The sequence below is a fragment of the Sorex araneus genome, chromosome 1 (genome assembly GCF_027595985.1).
Source record: "Sorex araneus isolate mSorAra2 chromosome 1, mSorAra2.pri, whole genome shotgun sequence".
In the NCBI taxonomy this organism is placed as follows: domain Eukaryota; kingdom Metazoa; phylum Chordata; class Mammalia; order Eulipotyphla; family Soricidae; genus Sorex; species Sorex araneus.
Genome location: NC_073302.1, coordinates 29727770 through 29749257, shown reverse-complemented (window position 1 = coordinate 29749257; position 21488 = coordinate 29727770). Strand labels below are relative to the sequence as shown.

General features: G+C 43.1%; 1 protein-coding gene across 4 annotated transcripts in view; it reads right to left on the bottom strand.

Annotated features, from left to right (window-relative positions):
- The window catches only part of ABCA1 (ATP binding cassette subfamily A member 1), a 148623-nt gene that overhangs the window by 61196 nt on the left and 65939 nt on the right, over positions 1–21488 (bottom strand). For all 4 annotated transcript variants that reach the window (XM_055124798.1, XM_055124811.1, XM_055124802.1 and 1 more), the window contains exons 7-9: positions 20342–20518; positions 5300–5392; positions 760–1000 (exon numbers count right to left, since the gene is read on the bottom strand). In XM_055124798.1, coding sequence (XP_054980773.1) covers positions 760–1000; positions 5300–5392; positions 20342–20518 — 511 coding nt within the window. The remainder of the gene's footprint in view (positions 1–759; positions 1001–5299; positions 5393–20341; positions 20519–21488) is intronic.

The window sequence follows — 21488 nt, the reverse complement described above, 5'->3', positions numbered from 1 at the left end:
AAATAAATAAATAGCTTCAGTAGGGCTGGGGATGTAGCTCAAGTGGCCGAAGTACTAGTGACAGCCTATCCAAGGGGTTGGGTCCCATCCCCAGCACCACATGGCCACCCGAGTCCACCGGAGCAGAGGCCCCAAGGTCATTGAGAGGTAATCACACCTGACAGTGCTCATGGAATATGGCTGGTTTATGAATGGCTCCCAGAGGTGCTTGCGGGGACCATGTGGAATACACAGTACATTAGGTTCCCTAAATGTTAGTTTTCATTACAATTGGTCTTAAGGGTTTTAAAAAAGAAACACAAAGCATACACGACAGCGTTCAGGAAAAGAGAAGAAGCTACTAGATGAATCTGGAAACCACTCTTCTACATCCCTGGCCTCATCTCCCCAAGGGAAACTGGCTTAGAATCCTTCGCTCATCTTCACTGCTGAGACATGCCAGAGTGGGGACCGACAGCTGACGAGAAATGTCAGTCTCTGTGTGAGCACACAGACATGCCAACCTCCAGAGCCGCTACCTCATCACAGCATCTATATTCAATGCATTAAAAATCAAAATCTGAAAAACCCACAATCTGGAGCTATAGTACAGTGGGTAGGGGGCTTGCCTTCCACATGACTGACCCAGGTTAGATTCTTGGCACCCCATATGGTCCCACAAGCCTGCCAGGAGTGAACCTGAGTGAACCACAAGAGTGAGCCTGAGAGAGAAGGGGTGCAGGGCACAGGCGAGACTCGGGGCTCCCGGCGCCCACTCACTGGTGGAGTTGTCATAGAAGGCGCCGGCCTCTTCCTCGGTGCTGTTGCCTCCGAACAGGGCCTTGTAATTGTTGTCCTCATACCAATTGAGCGACTTGATCTTCAGGCCTCCGCCCTCGGGGTGGCCGCAGACGATGCGCGACACGGCCTGGTATATCTGCGTGGAGGTCCTGGAGCTGTTCACGTTGGTCAGGAACAGCACTTCTTGGCGCATGTCACTCCAGCTCCTCATGCTGAACAGCTGGGGAACAGGAGGCCCAGGATAAGGTGACAGCAAAAGGGGGGGAGGGGCTCGGAGAGACAGAGAAGAGAAAGGAACATCCTAGTCTCTTGATTGGACTGGATGGAGCAGGTAGGGTGTTTGTCTTGCACACGGCCGACCCGGGTTTGATTCCTCCATCCCTCTCGGAGAGCCAGGCAAGCTACCGAGAGTATCCCGCCCACACGGCAGAGCCTGGCAAGCTACCCGTGGCGTATTCGATATGCAAAGACAGTAACAATAAGTCTCACAATGGAGACGTTACTGGTGCCCGCTCGAACAAATCGATGAGCAATGGGACGGCAGTGCTACAGTCTCTTGATCATTCCATTTCATAACACAGCTGAGCAGACATCATCGTGCCTCCCTTGCTATCCCGTAGAAGCCTGAAACACATATTCTGACCTGTCAATCTACAGTTTAATCAGAGGTCTCAAAAGATGCCCAGGAGAGCATTATGATGGACATAAAAAAAAAAAAATTTAAACACAGGACAGTTGTGCATACATCTACACAGACATCCAGAACTGCCCACGTGCTGCACTGCTGCCTCCTTTCCAAAACAACTTTTGAGTTGCTCCTCGCCAGGAAAAGTCCTGGATGAGGTGTTCATCCTGGTCTCGGGCAGAGTCAGCTAATAGAGAAAAATGTAAGGAGGGAGGTCCCAATCCAGGTCTCGGCTATGCCTCTTAGGAAGCTTACAGTCTTACAAAATTCCCCTTTTGGGGGGTGCACCTTCTCCTTGCACTGCTGAAGCTAAGGCGGAGTATGATGAGAAATAAATGCCCTCAGCACCGAGAGGGCAGTGCACAGAACCAAGCCACAAGCAAGAAGTCACTCCAGCTAGTGTGACAAATAGGCAAGCTTTTCCTGATGGGTGGCTCCTCCCAGAGCTATTTCAGGTGCAAACCGTTTGTTATTCATTCTTCATTCCTGCCCAGATGCCCTCGGTCAAGTCCCTGACACAGGAAGTCTGGTTCTGCACCCTCACGACACGACATGTGACCACAGTCTTTGGAGCCTGGCTACTTACTCCTTTCTCAAGTGGCTGAAATGTGTCTTCCCTTCGCCCCTGTAGAGTGTCTTCTCCACTGAACAGCCAGGGCGCACACACTTTCACACTCTCCACTGAGTAGTTGCGGGGAGGCCGGGGACGGGTCTGCCCCAAACACTCCCTACCCTCACCCTCAGCCCCCTAACTCAATGTTTCTCCAGCCTTTGCCAACCTTCTGTGGCCCCACTGTCTTACCAGTCTCCCCCTGGCCCAGTGCTCTGAGCTGCCGTTTAGGTGACTTTCACCTGTGGCCCCTCAGAATGTGCCAGGGGACATCTCCAGTTTCTGGCTGGCAAACACGGTCCTGGCTCGCTCAGTGTCCATCCAGCCTGACCTGACGGCACGACGCCCAGCAGCTACAGCGCCTGCTCCCCCGCCACTCGCCCTCGTGCTCACTCTGTCCTGGCCACACTTCGCCTCCCTCCTGGTCTTTAATGTCCTCTCTCCCTGACGCTGCACCCGCAGGCCCTCCCACTGCAAGTGTGAGCCTCGGGTCCAACTGTCACCCTATCGGAGGAGATTTCCCTGATCATCGCCCCCTTCAAATCCACACCTTGCCACCACCCTAGACTCCCTTACCCAGCTTCACTGCCGCTCACGGCACACACCCCTGCTGTCACCTCCTCCTGTTTGCTTCCGTGCCACCCCAATCCAGACCCGTGGCAACCGGGGAGCGAGCACGTTCACTGCCGACGCCATCTAGCACGGCAGGCTCCAGGAAGGTTCTGGGTGGCTACCAGCTGCTTCTCCCTGTCCTGGCTGCCTGGTCTCTCCTCAGGCACCATGAAGATCACGTCGGCTTTGCTCGTCCAGCTCCTTGAGCCCCACTTTCAGCCAATGGCCAGGCCCGCCTTGGTTCCCTTTGAAGGGTCTCCTTTCAAGTCTATTTCAGTTGCCGCCAACGTCTGACAGAGGGAAAGTAAGTGCTAGCGCCAAGAACATGGGCTTGGGCAGCAGCTGATCTGCAATCATCTCTTGAGTTTTTACCAGGTAACAAGTCTGGATGACTGCGGACAAGTTGTGAAAGTCTGCTGAGTCTCAGAGTCATCCCGAAACGGGCACGAGAAAACCTGCTTCCATTTGTCATGTGGCTTATTCGAGGAAATCTGGTAAAAACTGCATGAACCAGAGGAGCGATTCAGGAAATATTCACTCCCTCTCCCTCATAAGAGTTGTGTCTTGGTCAAGACAATCAACTGTCTTTCCAGACACTGAACGAATAAACAAATGCATCTACTTATTATCTTCCCCCATTGGTCCCAGAGAAATAGCCAGTTAGACAATCGGTAACTTGTGGTCAAAGAGACCTCAAGACCTTCTATCTGGAGGAGGGGGGTGGTCCTTGCTTGCCCTGGACTAGGGAGCAGGCAGGGCACCAAGACAAGGACACAGCTGCCGGGAAACTTGCATGAAGCTCAGCAGGGAGCATTTCTGCCACATCAGTGGTGGAAGCATCCCATGCTTTCAATTACTTTTTCACCCCAGAAAGGCAGGCAGGAGAGTGATGTAAGAACGAACAACTGTAACCAGACCCTGAGTTTAGAGACAGCCCACCTCCCACGTCGTGGCCTCTGCTTGGCTTTCTCCAAGTCTGGGAGGGGATCTTGCAAGAGTGCAGTCAGGCCAGTGTGAGTTCACGGGACCCTAGAGAATGAGCCCTGGACGTTCAGGGTAGTTTGTTTCTTCTGCCTCTAGGGGGCACCCTGGCTGACCTGGCTTCTCCATCTCCAGAAAGGTCACAGGCATGCCCATCCAGTCACAAAGGACAGGCAGGAAGAGGACTCCACCCTCAAGGCCCAGACTCTGCAGACACCAGCGAGCAGAATTTGAAAGGAAAGAGAAAAGCAAGACACAGCAAGACAGCATTCTGCCAAAGGGTCGACCGTGTTTAATCTCCACATTTTCTCTGCTTTCCACATGTTCTTCAGTTTCCACAACGAACATGCCAATTTTTTAATTCTCAGAAAACGCAATGTATCTGTATTTCAGAAAAACGATCCAAACACCAATAAATGAGTTCGAGAAGCCGCTCAAAACTCTGTACCCGATCCAACAAAACTCTCCCGCTCATCACTGTACTCCAACATCGTGACATGAAGTCAGTATCAGTTTTTTCCTCTACTCCCAGGCTCCTGGCAATTCCTCCTTTTGGAGTGTAGTATGGAACAAGGCTGGAGGTCCAAAAACTGACCCGCATTAACTGGGAGGCAGGGGAAATGTAAAACTGCCTTTGCAAGTGTCTATAAGCCGTCTGATCCTATAACAGAGGCCATCCTGATACATTTCTCAACCTAGAGACCCAAAAGGCAAACAACTATATTCATGGAGATGACACTGCTAAAGCTCAAGTTTCGAAGGTCAGATGTTTGCAAGGTAAAGAATTGAATGAGGGACACCATGCTTTTCTTTTAGTTGGAAAACAGCTAGATAAAATGCATATCTAGTCTTGCTAATGAAAAAGAAAAAAACTGAAGTTTCTGGTAAGACAAAAGCAGCATAGGAGGGCTGGAAGCATAGAGGTGTGTGTGGGTGGGGGGGATTATACACTTTACAAATGTATTAGAAACTTGCAAGGAAAAGTAAAATATGGGAGAAATTTCCCTTGGCTTAACTAACTGACTCTGAGACATCTATGCATCTTAGTTTCTCCATCAGTAAAATATGGTAATACTGATATCTTCCCCTCTTGGTCCCAGAGAAATATCAAGATATATATATATATATATATATATTCATCGAGATGACACTGCTCATATATATATATATATATATATATATATATCCCATTGCTCATCGATTTGTTCAAGCGGGCACCAGTAACGTTTCTCATTGAGAAACTTATTGTTACTGTTTTTGGCATATCCAATAGGCACGGGTAGCTTGCCAGGCTCTGCCGTGCGGGCTCGACATACACATATATAAGTATACATACACGCATATATATAGCAAGCTATATATGTATATATATATGTATAACTTGCTATATGTGTGTATAAGTATGTATATATATACACTTGCAATATATAAAGATACATAGATACCTTTATATTGGTTTGATATAAAGATATCAAACCAAAAATTTTTAAGATCTTTGACACCTCAAAACCTGTTTTCATATTTAATATAATATTCAAATCCAAATAACCTATCTTACCAAACTCAGCACTTAAAAACAAACAAAAACGGTAGTGGATCGTCTGCCTTTTGGTCGTGAGAAGACAACCTACCTCTTGGGCGAGAGTTCCAAGACTATCCAGCAAAGTTTTGGTGGCTTCAGCCAGCTCGTCGGTGGGGAAGAAAGACGTGGAGTTTAGTTTTACCTGAAATGAAAAATTAAAAATACTTTGTTTTTAAACCCCAAATGTAAACCTGGATTTTCTACTGAAAATAAACAAGTTAATGAACAGCATTCAAAATCTTGATTTAAAAATGCAAGGAAAATACTCCTAATCAAAACAAGACACTAAAATTACTCTAAGTGTGTGTTTCTATGTTGCTTATTTCAGATAAGAATTACTAGCTTCTGGGAGCCAGAGAGCTAGCTCAAAGGGTTGGGGACCATGCTTTGCATACATGAGATTCCAAGTTGGATGGAGCCCTAGAAATGCGTGGCCTCTTGGTCAGTGTAGGGTGCAGCCCTGCTGGACCAAGTACCAGATCCTCAGGCCTGTACCACCAGGCCAAGCATCACCAGAAGTGACCTCAAACACTATTGGAGAGGATTCACCTGAGAAAGAATTATTTGATGGCTACCTTCAAAATAGTGTAGTAATATAGGTTTTAAACTGGTTGATATTCAACAGATAAAAGATATCTCAAATAGAGAGTGCCTGGGTTTAATGCAATGCTGAGCACAGATTCCTAACTTTATTTCTCCAAAGTGGACAACATGGGCGTGGCCTTGAGAAAATAAAAAAAAAAAAGGAAAGAAATTGTAAAGCTGCTAAAAGCATGAAAGAAAGAACAGTCATTCATTCTGTTCGGGTCACCAATATTTCTAAGACTGGAAATAAAGACACAGAGTGATTACTGTTAGTATCCAGTTTTAGCAAAATGTTTGCATGCATTCATTGATATATTTAAATGTTACATGCTACCGAGCTACAGAGCAAAAAAGTTTGGTGAAGGAAAATATAAGTTTGGGTAGAAAGCTCGAGAAAAAAAGGAGAAAGTACAAGCACTGAGATCAGAATTGCTATTGCTGAGGAGCTTCCATTTGTTCTGAATTTTCAGATTCCCAACGAGAAAAAGGAGGGACCATTTTATCATTTTTATTGCTCACGGCAGTGGGGGGTGGTGAGTCTACAGAGAAAACCCATCTTTGCTTGGCACTGAAATGCGTATCATTTTATTCAGTATCATCTGACTCTAAAACCCAGCGAAGGCTAGGCTTGTGGGTATTTGTCTTATACTCGACTGCCATGAACTCATGCACAGACTGCACCAGAGACAGCTGAGAGTGTGTGGAGCTCATCACTGAAGCAGTAGCAGTGTGTGATGTTTCCATTTAAAGAGGGAAAAAAAAAATCAGGCAATTTCCAGCAACATGGATGGAACTAGAGGATGTCATGCTGAGTGGAAACAGTCAGAGGGAAAGGGACAGATACAGAAAGACCTCTCTCAGACAATGAAACTTAACGACACACGGCAAGGTAGCAGCAAAGGTCTAAAGGCAACATAAGGGGAGAACTGATGCTTCCAGTTGCGTTGGATGGGGGGGAGTTTGGGATGGAGGAGTGCTGGGATTCTTCGGAGAGAAAGGTGGGCACACTAGTAATGGGTGTGGTGCTGGTATTATGTACACGAACAAACATCATCGCTAGCCTTGTAAACCACAGAATCTCAATCAACAAAATCCTGTTTATTTTGGGTCACACCCAGGGGTACTCAGAGCTGACTCCTGGATCTGCACTCAGGATTCACTCCTGGCAGTGCTCAGGAAATCATATGGGTTTCAGGGATTGAATCCGGGTCAACCACAAGCAAGGAAAGTGCCCTGCCCGCTGTCCTATCTCTCCAGTCCCTATATTTTTTTTAAAAGAGAACTCTAAATATAGACTAAGTTCATCATCGTTGTCATCATCATCATCATCAACAATATTAAGCCAAACCCTGAAGATATGTCTTATAAGATTTGTTTAGGGTTCTGGGGCTGGAATGATAGCACAGCGGGTAGGGCATTTGCCTTGCATGCGGCCGACCTGGGTTCGATTCCCAGCATCCCATATGGTCCCCTGAGCACTGCCAGGGGTAATTCCTGAGTGCAGAGCCAGGAGTGACCCCTGTGCATTGCCGGGTGTGACCCAAAAAGCAAAAAAAAAAAAAAAAAAGATTTGTTTAGGGTTCTATGAAAGAGTTTGCCAAACTGTGCGTGTGTTCTGAAATGCCTCGCTCACCACACCAGCAGTGGGAGCTCCCTCTCTCCCAGGACTCTGATGGACTCATGGTTTCCATTTGACAATAACCTCGGAGAAGTCTTTCTGCTCCAACTCAGAGGATGTGCTGACAACCATGAGGTAATTCCTGAGCAAAATTAGGTAGGCTGGTTTTTGGTTTCTCCCTTTGCTTCGAACTCACATTACCTTCAAAGTTGAACCTCGAGAGCACTTGCAGTAAGGAAAACGTTTTTCCCACATGGAAGTCTTTGTTGGAAGACATGGAGATAATGGACTGTGTGTCTCCAAGAGGCCACAGGATGGGCGAGCAACATCAAAAAGGTCAGCTTAACTTCATGTACATTTTTAAGACTTAAAACTTGGTACTGTAGCCATTGCTCATTGGAGTAGAAGCTCACCATCCCTGTCACTCAACCCCATCTTTTCTGGCTACTTGGGTCTGAGGCAACTACAGAGCCCGGGGCCATTGGCTCAGTTCCCCCAACCCGTACTTCCTGAGATATCCCAGAGAGAACAGAATGTGCACGAGTCACCATGCTTTCATCAGCAATTCCACGGCACAGCAGCACGCACTGCAGAGTAGGATGCACAGAAGATCCCCACGACTGTAAAAGTTTCATCTCTGCCTGTCTCTTCCACAAAACATCCACGAGACTTCCATAACTGAAGGGACTAACACCCAAGGACAGTAGAAACGAGGACTAGGAGGATTGGTCCATGGTTGGAAGCCTGCCTCGAGGGCTGGGGGAGAGGGCAGTTGGGATAGAGACAAGACCATTAATGGCCATGATGGTTGGAAGGGATCCCTCTGGACGGGTGATGTGTGCTGAGAGTGGATGAAGAAACAAACATGATGGCCCCTCGGTATCTGTATTGCAAGCCAAATACGCAGAAGGAGAGAGAGAGAGAGAGAGAGAGAGAGAGAGAGAGAGAGAGAGAGAGAGAGAGAGAGAGAGAGAGAGAGAGAGAGAGAGAGAGAGAGAGAAAGAGAGAGAGAGAAAGTCTCTGCCATAGAGACAGGCTGAGGGTGGCAGGAAGGATACAAGGGATATTGGTGGTGGGAAATGAACACTGGTAGAGGGCTGGGTGTCATAACATTGTATGACCGATACCCAATCAAGAAAGCTTTGTAACTGTATCTCACAGTGATTCAATAAACGAAAATAAATTAAAAAAAAAAAAAACTAAAGGGGTTTCCATTGCAAACATTTCTCCAGTTCTTAAAATGACATACTCCTCTCCCCCTTATTTCCAGGCTAGCTCCTAATTCCCTTTCTCTCCTGCTGACATGCCCTTCCCCCACAGGCAGAGGGCTGGAATTGTCACCTCAGAGCATATCAGCCACACTCCAGGGTGCTGTTTCTAAAGCTGTAAATACCTCTCAGTGCAAGACTAAGACAGTCTCATTCCTCAAGTCTGAAGATAAATCCTTCCCTATAATACTGCAATACTTTCCCTTTCCTGGTGTTCCTTTGCAAAGAACAAAGATAATGCTAAGAAGATGAAATATATGCCTGTGTAAATAATGTTAAAGGATAAATAAAAATAAGTAAATAGGTCCTGGAGAGATAATACAGTGGATTATTGCCTTGCATACAGCCAATCTGGGTTCAATTCCCAGCACCCATATGGTGTCCTGAGCTCGATGAGGAGTGTCCCCTAAGTTTAGCCAGGAATAAGCCCTGCACACCTCTGGGTGTGGCCCAAAGGCCAAAAACATAAAATAAAATAAGTGAATAACTATAATTCATACACACTCAACATGCCCCAATGTTGACATTGAAACTTAAAAAAAAAAAGTTCATTATCTGAGAGTATGTATATGTGCACATATACATACAGAGAGACACATATGTACATCAACACACAAATATTTATATAGTCATGCACCTTCTACTTTACTTTCATAGTAGTAATAAAATGAGCCAATTAAAAAGAAGTATTCAACTGAAGGGCTGGAGCGATAGCACAGCATGTAGGCCATTTGCCTTGCACGCGGCCGACCGGGGTTCGATTCCTCCTTCCCTCTCGAAGAGCCCAGCAAGCTACCGAGGGTATCTCGCCCGCACGGCAAAACCTGGCAAGCTACCCGTGGCGTATTCGAGATGCCAAAAACCGTAATAACCAGTCTTACAATGGAGCCCGCTTAAGCAAATCAATGAACAACAGAATGACAGTAATATAGTGATACAATGATTCAACTGAAAAACCAAAATGGACATCACCAATGGCGTTCAGGAAGCAGCTGTGTCCAACACTCTCCCACCAACGCTCCAGCAGCTCTCTCACACAACCAAAATGATACCAGAAGCATGTGGACAGCGGGTTTCACAAGAGAGGTGCGGCCAGCGGCTCCTGCACCAGAACCATGGTGGTGCTAATTTACCATGCTGATTCTCAGCCACGACGAAGCCCAAACCAAGGCATGTGACCCTGGAATACTAGGGGAGGTCTTGGACACTGAAGCTTTGAAACAGGATACCTAGTCAATCTCCACGCCACTTTTCACAGTGTTCTTTGCATGAAGGTGGGTGTCCCTTCTCTCTCTGATCCACACAGCACAGCCTGCTTCAGATTGTGAAGCACTAGGAAACAGCAATGAGTTCTGAGTCGACTCCAAGACAGTGCAGGTCTATGTTACATAAATGGTGGACATAAGACACCAAATGCAAATCCAAAGCTTTCGAAAACCCTAGATCCCACTCTGGCCCTTTCGCCCCATTAGCAGCCCCATCTTTCCCCTGAAGGTTACAAATCAATGAACAGTTCACCTTTTTGGACTATATCCTCCCCATCAGAATGAATTTAAATTTCAGATAATGATATTTTTTTTCCTTCAGGACTTTCATCTCAATTTCTTAATATTGAGACAGGTTTATTGGTCTTGTTTGAAAAGCAACACAAGGGGCTGGAGCGATAGCACAGTGGGTAGGGCATTTGCCTTGCATGCAGCGACCCAGGTTCGATTCCCAGCATCCTATATGGTCCCTCGAGTACCGCCAGGAGTAATTCCTGAGTGCATGAGCCAGGAGTAACCCCTGTGCATCACCAGGTGTGACCCAAAAAGCAAAAAATAAATAAATAAATAAATAAAAGCAACATAAAAGTCAGCAAAGCGCCATGGACCTAATGCATGATTATTCAACCCACAAAAATAACTGGCCACAGACATAAGCATCAGGAACTCATTACATCTGCTGCATCTGACTTTTACATATTCGAGCACCATTCAGTCCAATATCTTAGCACAGGACTTTGACATCACAGTCTGAGCTTTGATTTTGCTTGGTTAACTGACTGACAGAGGCTTTGGACTCTAAGAGAAATACAGGTTAAATGTTTCAAATGTATCTATATCATCCATAAATAACAGGCCAATGCCATCACTGGAATCCTTTTAAAACTAATTACTTATCTGAAATTAAACACTCCATATTTATCAACATATAATCAATACAAATTTCCATTTCAAAGAAGCTTTTAAAGTTTTACATGCAATGTGTGTTCACATCACACACAAACACACATACACACACACACACACATGCACACCAAGTTTGGCCTTGGATTTACAGACTGGATTATCCTGATATTTTGCTAACACTTCTTTTTACTTTTCTGTATTTGAATATTTATAAATTTCAAAGAAACTGACATAAATCTGTGAACTTAATAGCACAAAATACAGGAGGAAAAAAAAGGAGCAATTCAACTACTAATACTTGGACACATAATTATTCATATAAGAAAAATGAATGAATGATCCGTATCAAACCACTATATATAATGAGTTTCTTGGAATATTGAAGAACTATGAACTCAGATGTTCAAAACGAAGAAGAGAGAACATACTTATAGACTAGTAGTAGAGCATGGTGTCTTAAAATATAAAATATCAAAATGGCAAAAAAAAAACCCCTCTTAACTTTTAAAAGCAAAAATTTTCCACAGAAATACATCATAAACAACGTGGGGAAAAAAAACAGAACTACAATAATTAACAAATTAAAAAACATAGTGTAGCTAAAATATTACAGATGCAACATGTGTAACATTGGCATCAAAACTTAATGAGTGATGGGGGCTAGAGTGATAGCACAGTGGGTAGGGTGTTTGCCTTGCACGCGGCCGACCCGGGTTCGATTCTCAGCATCCCATATGGTCCCCTGAGCACCGCCAGGAGTAATTCCTGAGTGTAGAGCCAGGAATAACCCTTGTGTATCGCCGGGTGTAACCCAAAAAGAAAAAAAAAAAAACTTAATGAGTGAAAAAGATAAGTTAAAAATTTGTTTCTGTATTTATACAATGTGAGCAGCAAACTAATACACCATATTGTTATTCACTGTCACTGTCACTGTCATCCCATTGCTCATCGATTCGCTCGAGCGGGCACCAGTAAGGTCTTCACTGTGAGACAGAGTGGGTAGGGCGTTTGCCTTACATGCAGCCGACCCGGGTTTGATTCCTTCGCCCCTCTTGGAGAGAATGACAAGCTACTGAGAGTATCTCACCCGCACATCAGAGCCTGGCAAGCTACCTGTGGTGTATTCGATATGCTAAAAACAGTAACAACAAGTCTCACAATGGAGACAATATTGTTATTAACAGAATCAAATATAACTGGTATAAGGCATGAAAACATGCAATCCCCCAGTAGTGGGTATATTTGAAGAAGGCAAAAGAAACACAGAGGTGATACCAAGTGTAGTTATAATGTTTTATTCTTTTTTTTCCCCCCATTATTTGGAGGCTACTCCCAGTGCTTAGGGATTACTCCTGGCCCTGTGCTCAGAGGTCACTCTGGGCAGTGCACAAGAGACCAGGTACTGCAAGGAATCAAACAGCAATCGGCAATATTCAAGGCAGGAGCTTTATCCTCGGTATGATCTCTTTGGCCTAATGTTTTATTTTCTGCAAGAATATGAAGCAAGCATGGCAAAATGATAGGTAATGACACATGAGTGCTCTTCATGTTATGTTATTTTCTGTCCCTTTTTGTGTGTTTTGACAATTTCCTAATTTTCTTCTTGCTTCAGTGAATGAAAGGTAAGCAGGGCAGAAAGGAGGAAAAGATGGTAGAAACGATGTAAGGATAAGGCATCAGAGATGGCAGCAGAACATATCACATCTGAAAGATGTCTGAATTCCTTGAATAAAACCCAGGAAAATGCCTTGAAACTAGGCCCCCAAATTAAGTCTGAAAATCACATGCCTGCACTTACTATTCACTGTACTGTCCTGTTCATACATCCTTGACAAAGGCAGGCAAAGCTTGCCAAATTCTATTTCCAAAGCTCTCAGTAAACAGTTCAGTCTGGAATTCCTACTATCATTTTTCCTAACTAAAAACATGCCCATAGCAATGCACTCACACAGGTCCCTGCAGACCACAGGAGACAAATACTTTTCTTGTGTAAAATAAGAAAAATGTGGGATGGGAGTGAATAAAACCTTTAGTGAGAGACTCTGTGATCTGTGTTAAACTAACAAAATCCATGTATTATTCAATACTCTTAGATCATAACTACTAAATACTATAGTATCATTAAAGGAAGACTATAAAAGTGCTTATTGTATTACTAAAACTTTCCCACCCACTACAAAGTGTATTCATCACAACATAGCAACACCTCCCAAAAGCATGACATTACAAGGCACTGGCTCCCATGTGACAAAGGTCTTTTTGCCCCATCTTTTCTAGGTCTAATGATAGATGATTTCATTGTAGTCTCACTGGATCGATACTGAAATTATTTATTTTTAATGAAAAATTCAAAGGCGGGGCTGGCATGATAGCACAGCGGGTAGGGCGTTTGCCTTGCATGTGGCCGACCGGGATTCCGTTCCCAGCATCCCATATGGTCCCCTGAGCATGGCCAGGGGTAATTCCTGAGTGCAGAGCCAGGAGTGACCCCTGAGCATCGCTGGGTGTGACCCAAAAAGCAAAAAAAAAAACAAACAAAAAAACAAACAAAACAAAACAAAAAAAATTCAAAGGCATTAACCAATCAAAACCAACTGCAATTCCAAAGTTTTCTTTGCTTTCTTTCGGCTCCAGATGTAGCACTATTGCTGACACATTAAAAATAAAACACCCAGAAAATGTGCATGGAAGGAAAATCCAAGGGAAAGCAGAAGTATATGTGGAGGATGAGAAATGCCCTGTTATGACTCCTGCCCAGAGGTCAAACTCAGATATGTTTTGTGTTCACCTCATCAAGTCACGCCCTCTCCGGAGCCTTTAGGTGACTCTGCCTGCTCTAAGTCTAATGATAGATGACTTATTATTAAATTAAGTAAGTCTAAGTCATGTTTTTAGACATAGTATGTCTTACTGCTCTACCCATCAGCTCCCCATGGAGACCTCTGTCAAGCGCAAAATATTCAGTCATACACAGTTCCCCTAAATGTCACCTCATCTCTCTACTTTTTCATCTTCCCCACCTGCAGCTGCCCTAGGCACATGCCATATAGTCTACCAATGATACTCCTTTATATATTTATGTAGCTACCTTCTACTGGACTGGATCGATAGCACAGCGGGTAGGGTGTTTGCCTTGCATGCTGCCGAGCCCGGTTCGATTCCTCTGTCCCTCTCGAAGAGCCTGGCAAGCTACCAAGAGTATCCCACCCTCACGGAAGATCTTGGCAAGCTATCCGTGGCGTATGTGATATGCCAAAAACAGTAACAACAAATTTCACAATGGACACATTACTGGTGCCCACTTGAGCAAATCGATGAACAAGGGGACGACGGTCCTACAGTGCTACTTTCTATTATTTAGGTCCTAACATAAAGGGTACTTTTCCCCCAGTGACTGGCTTAGGAAGCCCCATCTGTTGGCTGTGCAGCACCCAACAGAGTCTATCATTCTCATACCAGTGGCTCCTTTTCTAGTCTATTCCACCCACTCCCCCACCAGCAAGAAAATTTGGAGAAATCTATGCCTTGATCACCACTGCCTACCCTATTCAAGATTTGCACTGATTGGGGCTCAATATATATGTGCTGAATTAATTTACATGTTTGTTTATAGATGATCACTCTCAGAAGTGAAGATGAGGAAATAATATAAATAATGCAGTCAAAGGCACAGACAAATGAAAGTAGAATACAGAACACCTACGAAGTTAAAATGCAACTGAAAACCTTCAATTTAGAAAACAATTGTCTAAGTTTTTCAGAGACTCTGCTCCTAAATATAATCAATGTTGGTATACAGATATTTAAATTGTTTGCATGCAATACACAATGTTTTTTTCTTCCTGCAAATACATGTCACAATATACTCGTGTGGGGCATTTCAAAGCTCTCTTAAATGCTTCCATAAGTTTAAGTCTCTACTTTACTTTGCCCATAAGCAAGAAATACTACTCAGGGCTAGGATTTATGTTTCAGTTTAAATTAAAAAATAAGAAAGCCACATACAACATTCAAGTACTATCACAACCCAGTAGCAATCACTGTCTCTTTCCAATGACTTATGTGGAATCAGGTTTTCCCTTGGGGAACAATCTATTTTTTTAACTGAAATAGGGAATAGATGAACTCATGTTCAAGGATGGTACTAATCTTCTGAGAATAACTTAATTATCTAAATTTAAACTTAAAAGGGTTTTGTACACTCAAATATTTTTTTTCGGTTACCAAACAGTTGAATACACCACTACCACACAATTTGGGACAAAAATAAAACTGATTTCAAAATGGCAGCACTTTTCAAGGATGACACAGTATAACTACATAGTCAATGCATGTACAAATGGAGTTGAGTAGTCATATTAATTAGACTTTAGCACAGTGCTAAATTTACCAATTTAATCCCTCAGTTTTATGCTTCGATTTTCCTATAGGAATCCAGTTAACACAGAATCCGAAGAGTAAATCTGTGAGGTATGTCATTCTCCCAAATACCAAAAGATGAGGACTGCAATTGCTTGCCAAGTGAAAACATATGTTGTAAACAGGTGGGCATTAAAATCAAACAAAGCCAAACAAAGTATGAGACTTCCCACAAATGTGTGATTTCAGGCAGGAGAGGAAAAGCGAGTATTTTCTTCTATCACACACACACACACACACACACACACACACACACACACACACAAACAAACACACACTGAAAGACTACAAGTCCCAATAAGCAATGACAAGCCTCATCTATATTCTGTGTCCTTATTAAAGGGTCAAAAACGATTGCAAAGATCCTTCAAGACAAGGATGATTTTGTTCACTCTTCTCCATCTGTTCCTTCCATTTTACACAGCCCACTGAGCTCACGGATCTTCTGGAAACTTCAGGGCATCCTCACTTCACCTCCTTTGTCCCTTGAATTGAGTTCTGCCTTTGCAAGAATGTGCTGCAAGCATCAAAACACATGTGAACAGAACTCTTTGTTCCGGAGAAACAGAACTTTCCCTTTTAGGATGAAGGTATCAACAGAGGTCAAGACAATCTACCACATGGCTGTACAGTATCCAAATTCTACTAATTCAAGAATCAGGCCATATTTTGCTTACCTCAAAGATCAAACATGATCTTCCTATCCCTAGGACAATGGTGGACCAGTACTAGAGCCCCAAGATTAGTGACCCCCCCCCCCCCGCCACATTCTTTCCACTACTGCTCAAAGGGCCCCTTATCGGCCAACGTTGTTGTCACGAATCTGTGTTCTCAGTGAAACTGGGATGGATGGGAGGTTAGCTGTAGATTGACAGACCCAGAACCTGTAAGAGTCCCCTTCATTTCAATCTCAAGATAAAATTGGTTCTCTATACACACGTGACACAGAACTTTGTCGTTCTTCATTAATGAATGTCTCATGTCTCATGCCTTGTTCCAAGATGATGTGCTTTCCTAGGGGAAACGTTTATTGGGCTTTAGAGTTCATCTAAAAGAGTCCCACAGGGTCCAAGAGGGAGTAATAAAAGTGAGGGGTACTGAAAAACACTTCAAAGACATGATGAGACAAACTTTCCATTCAGAAGACAGTGGTGGCTTAAGCTGTAGGTACGTGGCAATAGAAAACTAAAATCATCATCTAAAACTTTGACAATAGAAGCAAATACATCTCCCCAGCCAATCTTTGCTGATCTACAATGATGACTTCTTCATTCACATTCTAAAACAGATGTGAGGTTATTGTAGAATGGTCAAGAGACTTTCACAGACCCCTCTGAGAAAGGTGTGTGCTGTTTCAGACAGATCTGCCAGGAAGTTTAGGAAAGGTTTATATGCCCGGCCAGCCATTAGAGCCAAACCCACCCTGCAGAGCACTGAAACAAAAGCAGTTACTGACAGATGGCCCTGACCTCCTCCTAGAGGTTATTAGCTCAATAGTACAAATACGATGAGCACTGAGTAACATGTGTTCTCCATCATAATTCAGTGCATTGGTCCTAAGAGGTAATATTTTACGTGTCATCCCATCACTGTACTCATGAGGAAGCCATGTTTGTGAGAAGAAAGTTAAGCAACTAAAACATATCCTGACACATAATAAATTGATTTTATTCAATGACAATATATTTTAGATTAAAAAAGAAAACAGAGTGTCTAGCTGGAAACACCTTTAATCACTAAGAATTTAAAGCAATAGTTTTCAGCTATTGATCCACAGACCATTGCTGGTCCATCAATTATATATATATACATATATATATATATATATGTATATATATATATAAAGTTACTATCCTTGCCAAAAATAGATAATGGACCAAACATGATGACCTCTCAGTGTCTGTGTTGCAAGCCATAATGCCCAAAAGGAGAGAGAGAGTATGAGGAATATTAGTCTGCCATGGAGGCAGGGGGAGGGTGGGAAAGGGGGGGTATACCTGGGATATCGGTGGTGGGGAATGTGCACTGGTGGAGGGATGGGTGTTTGATCATTGTGTGATTGTAATCCAAACATGAAAGCTTGTAACTATCTCACAGTGATTCAATAAAATTTTTTAAAAAATCAGTATCTTAAAGGATGCAATGGTATTCTGGCATCCAGTGCTCATTTCCAAAATATGACTGAGTACAGTGTAAACACCATAAAGAATTCACCGAGTAAAAAATACCTATGTACACTCTAGGCTTCCAAAATACAATGTTTTGGAGGGAAAGGAGGAGCAGGGTGTGCGAGCCCATCTGTGCTCAAGGTTTACTCTTTACTCTGTGCTCAAGTATCACGCCTGATGGTACTTGGGGGGCCATATGCAATGCAGAGGATCAAACGGAGCTCAGTCATGGTCAAGTGCAGCACCTTTACCACTGTACCATTTCTCTTGGCCCCTAACTCATTTTTTTTTTCTTTTTGAATCACGGGGGTTGCTCCTGGTTCTGCACTCAGAAAATACTCCTGGCAGTGCTCGCGGGACCCTACAGGATGCTGGGAATCAAACCTGGGTCGGCCGTATGCAAGGCAAATGCCCTACCTGCTGTGCTACTGCTCCAGCCCCTCAACTCTGATTTTTAACTGAGTTTTCAAAATTTATTTGTGGGGAACTGGAGAAATAGCATAGAGGGTAGGATGCTTGCCTGTACACAGCCAACCCAGGTTCTATCCCTATTTGCACTTATGAACCCCAACCACTACCTGGAGTGATCCCTGAGCCAGGAGCAAGCCCCGAGCATAGGTAGGTGTGCCCCTCCCCCAAACCCCACCAAAAAAAAAAAAAAATAGAACTTCTTTGCTTGGTGTGATTCTGATTTCTAACACTGATCTTCAGAGGAAAATTTCTATCTCACCAGCAATTATTTTCCATATACAATTTTTATTACTTGCCTTAATTAGGCTATTAACATTTATTTATTAAGCACCTGTGTACCGAATCCCATGCCAAGTTTTCCTCACGTGTGGCCAACATAATCGCAACAAAGGGTCCACTATACTATCTCTATATAGAAAACAAAATTTGGGCTTACTGGAGCTAATTAAATTTCAAGATCAGGCAACTGGTAAGATGATGAAATGCTAACTGAATCCAAGGGCCTCAAGCTCATGCCCTTTCCACTCTGCCACGTTTCACCCCATGTTGTGAAAACACTTGTTTTCAGAGTCATCAGAAGACTCTAAAGAAGGTACAGGAGAAAAGATCTTGACACCAATTTTGAGGTAAAGAGGGGGCATGGGGGTAGAATGTGAGAGAAGATGTTTCCAAGCATGTTTATATTGCTAATATATGTGTTTCTTTTACTCTAGAAACACATGTGGAAGGAACAGTTTCTTGTCCCCCACATAGCTGCGCCTCAATCTGATCACTGCTCCTGTTAGCATTCTTTGGCACGCAATTAATTGCCCAAGTACAATAACCTTGCCCATCACCCCCATAAGCTATCACAAATGCTGAAATTCCAAATAAATGGCAGGAGTAAAAGGCTACAGATGTAAATAGAATGATAACGGCCAGTGCTTCAATTAGGCTCTGCTAAGTTCAAAAAATAAGAACTGCATTTCAAAATGTAAGGCAGTCACTTTCTTCAAAAGATAGCCTCCAAAACTCATCTTTATATAGCTGACCACTTGCTATTTTTATTTCAGGAACTCCATTCCCTGACTGTATGCAGAGACATTTCACAGCAGCAGCAGAGAGAGGTAAGTAGAGCATTACCTGGTTGTCAACGAACTGATTCACAAGAGACAACGACCACACAAAAGAATGACCTATGATGCAGCTAAAGGTGTTAACAGACCAATTTCATGTATCCTATAATGCTAGGAAGAGCCTCTGAAGTTGAAATCTAAACTACTGCCCTATTATAAAAGCTAACCCATCTTTCAGACCTTACCTAAGCGGGGGATTTTACTGGGTGTGCACACACAACAGGTGTCTGATAGTAAACAGAAATAAAACAATAAATGAAACATCAGAATACATTACTATGTCTCCTAAAGGCACCAACTCTTCCCTAATATCAATCATCTTGACTTGAAAGAGTGAACAATTCTCTCCTGTAATGAAGGAAAGCTAAACAGTCTAGAGGTTCAAAGGAAACCAGATACTACATGTAAATACTTTCCATTCTCTATTCCTCCCGATGCAAAAGAAGCTCTTAAAAAATCTTTGCAGAAATGAATCTTCCTAGCTATTTAGAACAATTATCCAGGGCTATACTCATCTCCACGCAGACACTTATCTTACATTATACTATAAAAACATAAACCAGTAGATCACAGTCCACTAAATAGAGACACCCTGTATTTTTTAAAATAGAGAAACAAAACATTATTTCTAGTATAAAATCACTTGTTCTATAATTATACACAATACTCCAGTGACCAAAATATTCAGGCTCATCTGCATTCTTCAATGAAGAATGGATGTGTTTTCAGGAAGCATTTTTATGAACTACTGATTCGCAAAACCGACTCAGACTTTGGCATTTTTTTTCTTTGTCTATGTAATTTTGTCACCAATTTAGCTAATTATTGAATGTGCTACCAACCAGTTCCAGGGATTTTCCCACTGTGACAATCAATCCATAGTATCTTCTTTCTGATAGGTTTTTAAAAATAATCATATATCTATCTTCCCATTCAGGTCTTGAGACTTTTTTTTAATGTGAAGTCTTCTGTTATGAACTCATAATCTCAAATGAGAATTTTTTTTTAAAAAAACCACACATTTAAAAAACTAGACGCTCCCAGACTGAAATAGGCACCAGGAGCCTCACGCTTGGAACCAGACCCACACCCATTTACCCTTTGGAAAGTAGTCTGAAAGTTTAAAAGAGAAATTCAAATGCCATTGAGCTAAATTAAAGCCCTAACTCCCAGCCAGCCCTATATCTGTACAAAAACAAAGTCACCTTGCTCAGTGAAAAATTTCACATTCCAAAAGCATGGATATACAGTATCTCCATGTAGCAAGTCCACTCACCACAACTGGCTTCAGGATGTCCATGTTGGCACGAAGGACCCGCTCTGTTGCATCCAGTTTCTCCTGAGGCAGGGCACAAAGTCTGGAAATCTCCTGTTCGCCAAGCTTAATCACCTCTTCTAATTTGGATCCATTGCAAAGGTTGGTCAAATGTAACTGGTAGCCATGCAAAAACACCTAAATGTATTTTATGTAAAAAAGAGACACACAAATGGGTTACCAAAGGGGGACGGAATAGAGACTGAAAAGACAGTACAGCAGGTAGGGCATTTGCTTTACACACACCCGATTCAGATTTGATCCCCAGCACCATGTATGGCCCCGAAAGCCCTGCCAAGAGTGATCCCTGAGCACAGAGCCAGGAGAACGCCCTGAGCACTGCTGGGTATGTCCCATAAGCATAAAACAAAAATAATGAAGTGACCTTATAAATATTGAGGCCTTCACAGGAACTGCACATCAATTTAGCTTTGAAGAATGGGCACCACTGAACTAGGGCAATGCACTGCATCTCTTTACTGAATCTGGGGACATGGCCAGGTACAATCTGACAGCCTACTTAAAACCTGAGTGCTGTGTGTAACTTCATTCTCTCATCCTTCCTGCAAAGGGAAGTCTTGAATCCACTTTTTCTTTTTTTTTTCCACAAAGTGGGATGTGCGATCTAGCAGAGAAATCCAGAGTTGAAACTCTTGAAGAAACTTTTATTAGCAAAAAAATTAAAAATCCTCACGGGATTGTGGGGAGCATTTATACAGTTTATTTTTAGGAACAAATATGTAATTGCGGCTGAGAACTGTGCCCAAGCAATCTTGAAATTTGGGACTCATTGTTCTCGCCGCAGAGCCAGAAAGTCAAGCCACTTATTTTTTCATTGATAGGACTGATGCAGAAGTGGCCTATCTATTTATTATAGCATACCTCCTAGAGAACCTCTCTTTGGCCAAACGTTTTTTAATTCATTATTTGGGAGACCATCTTCCTCTCATATGGCTTCTCATAAGCTCAGTAAGAGAAGAAAGAGGCCTTGCTTTTCTTGCTCTCTCTGAACTCAGAGTACTAGAACATACTAAATAGATGATATTACGTAGACATGAAAATGTAAATATCAGTGGAATCATATAAAAAATCAGTAAAGGTGATAGTA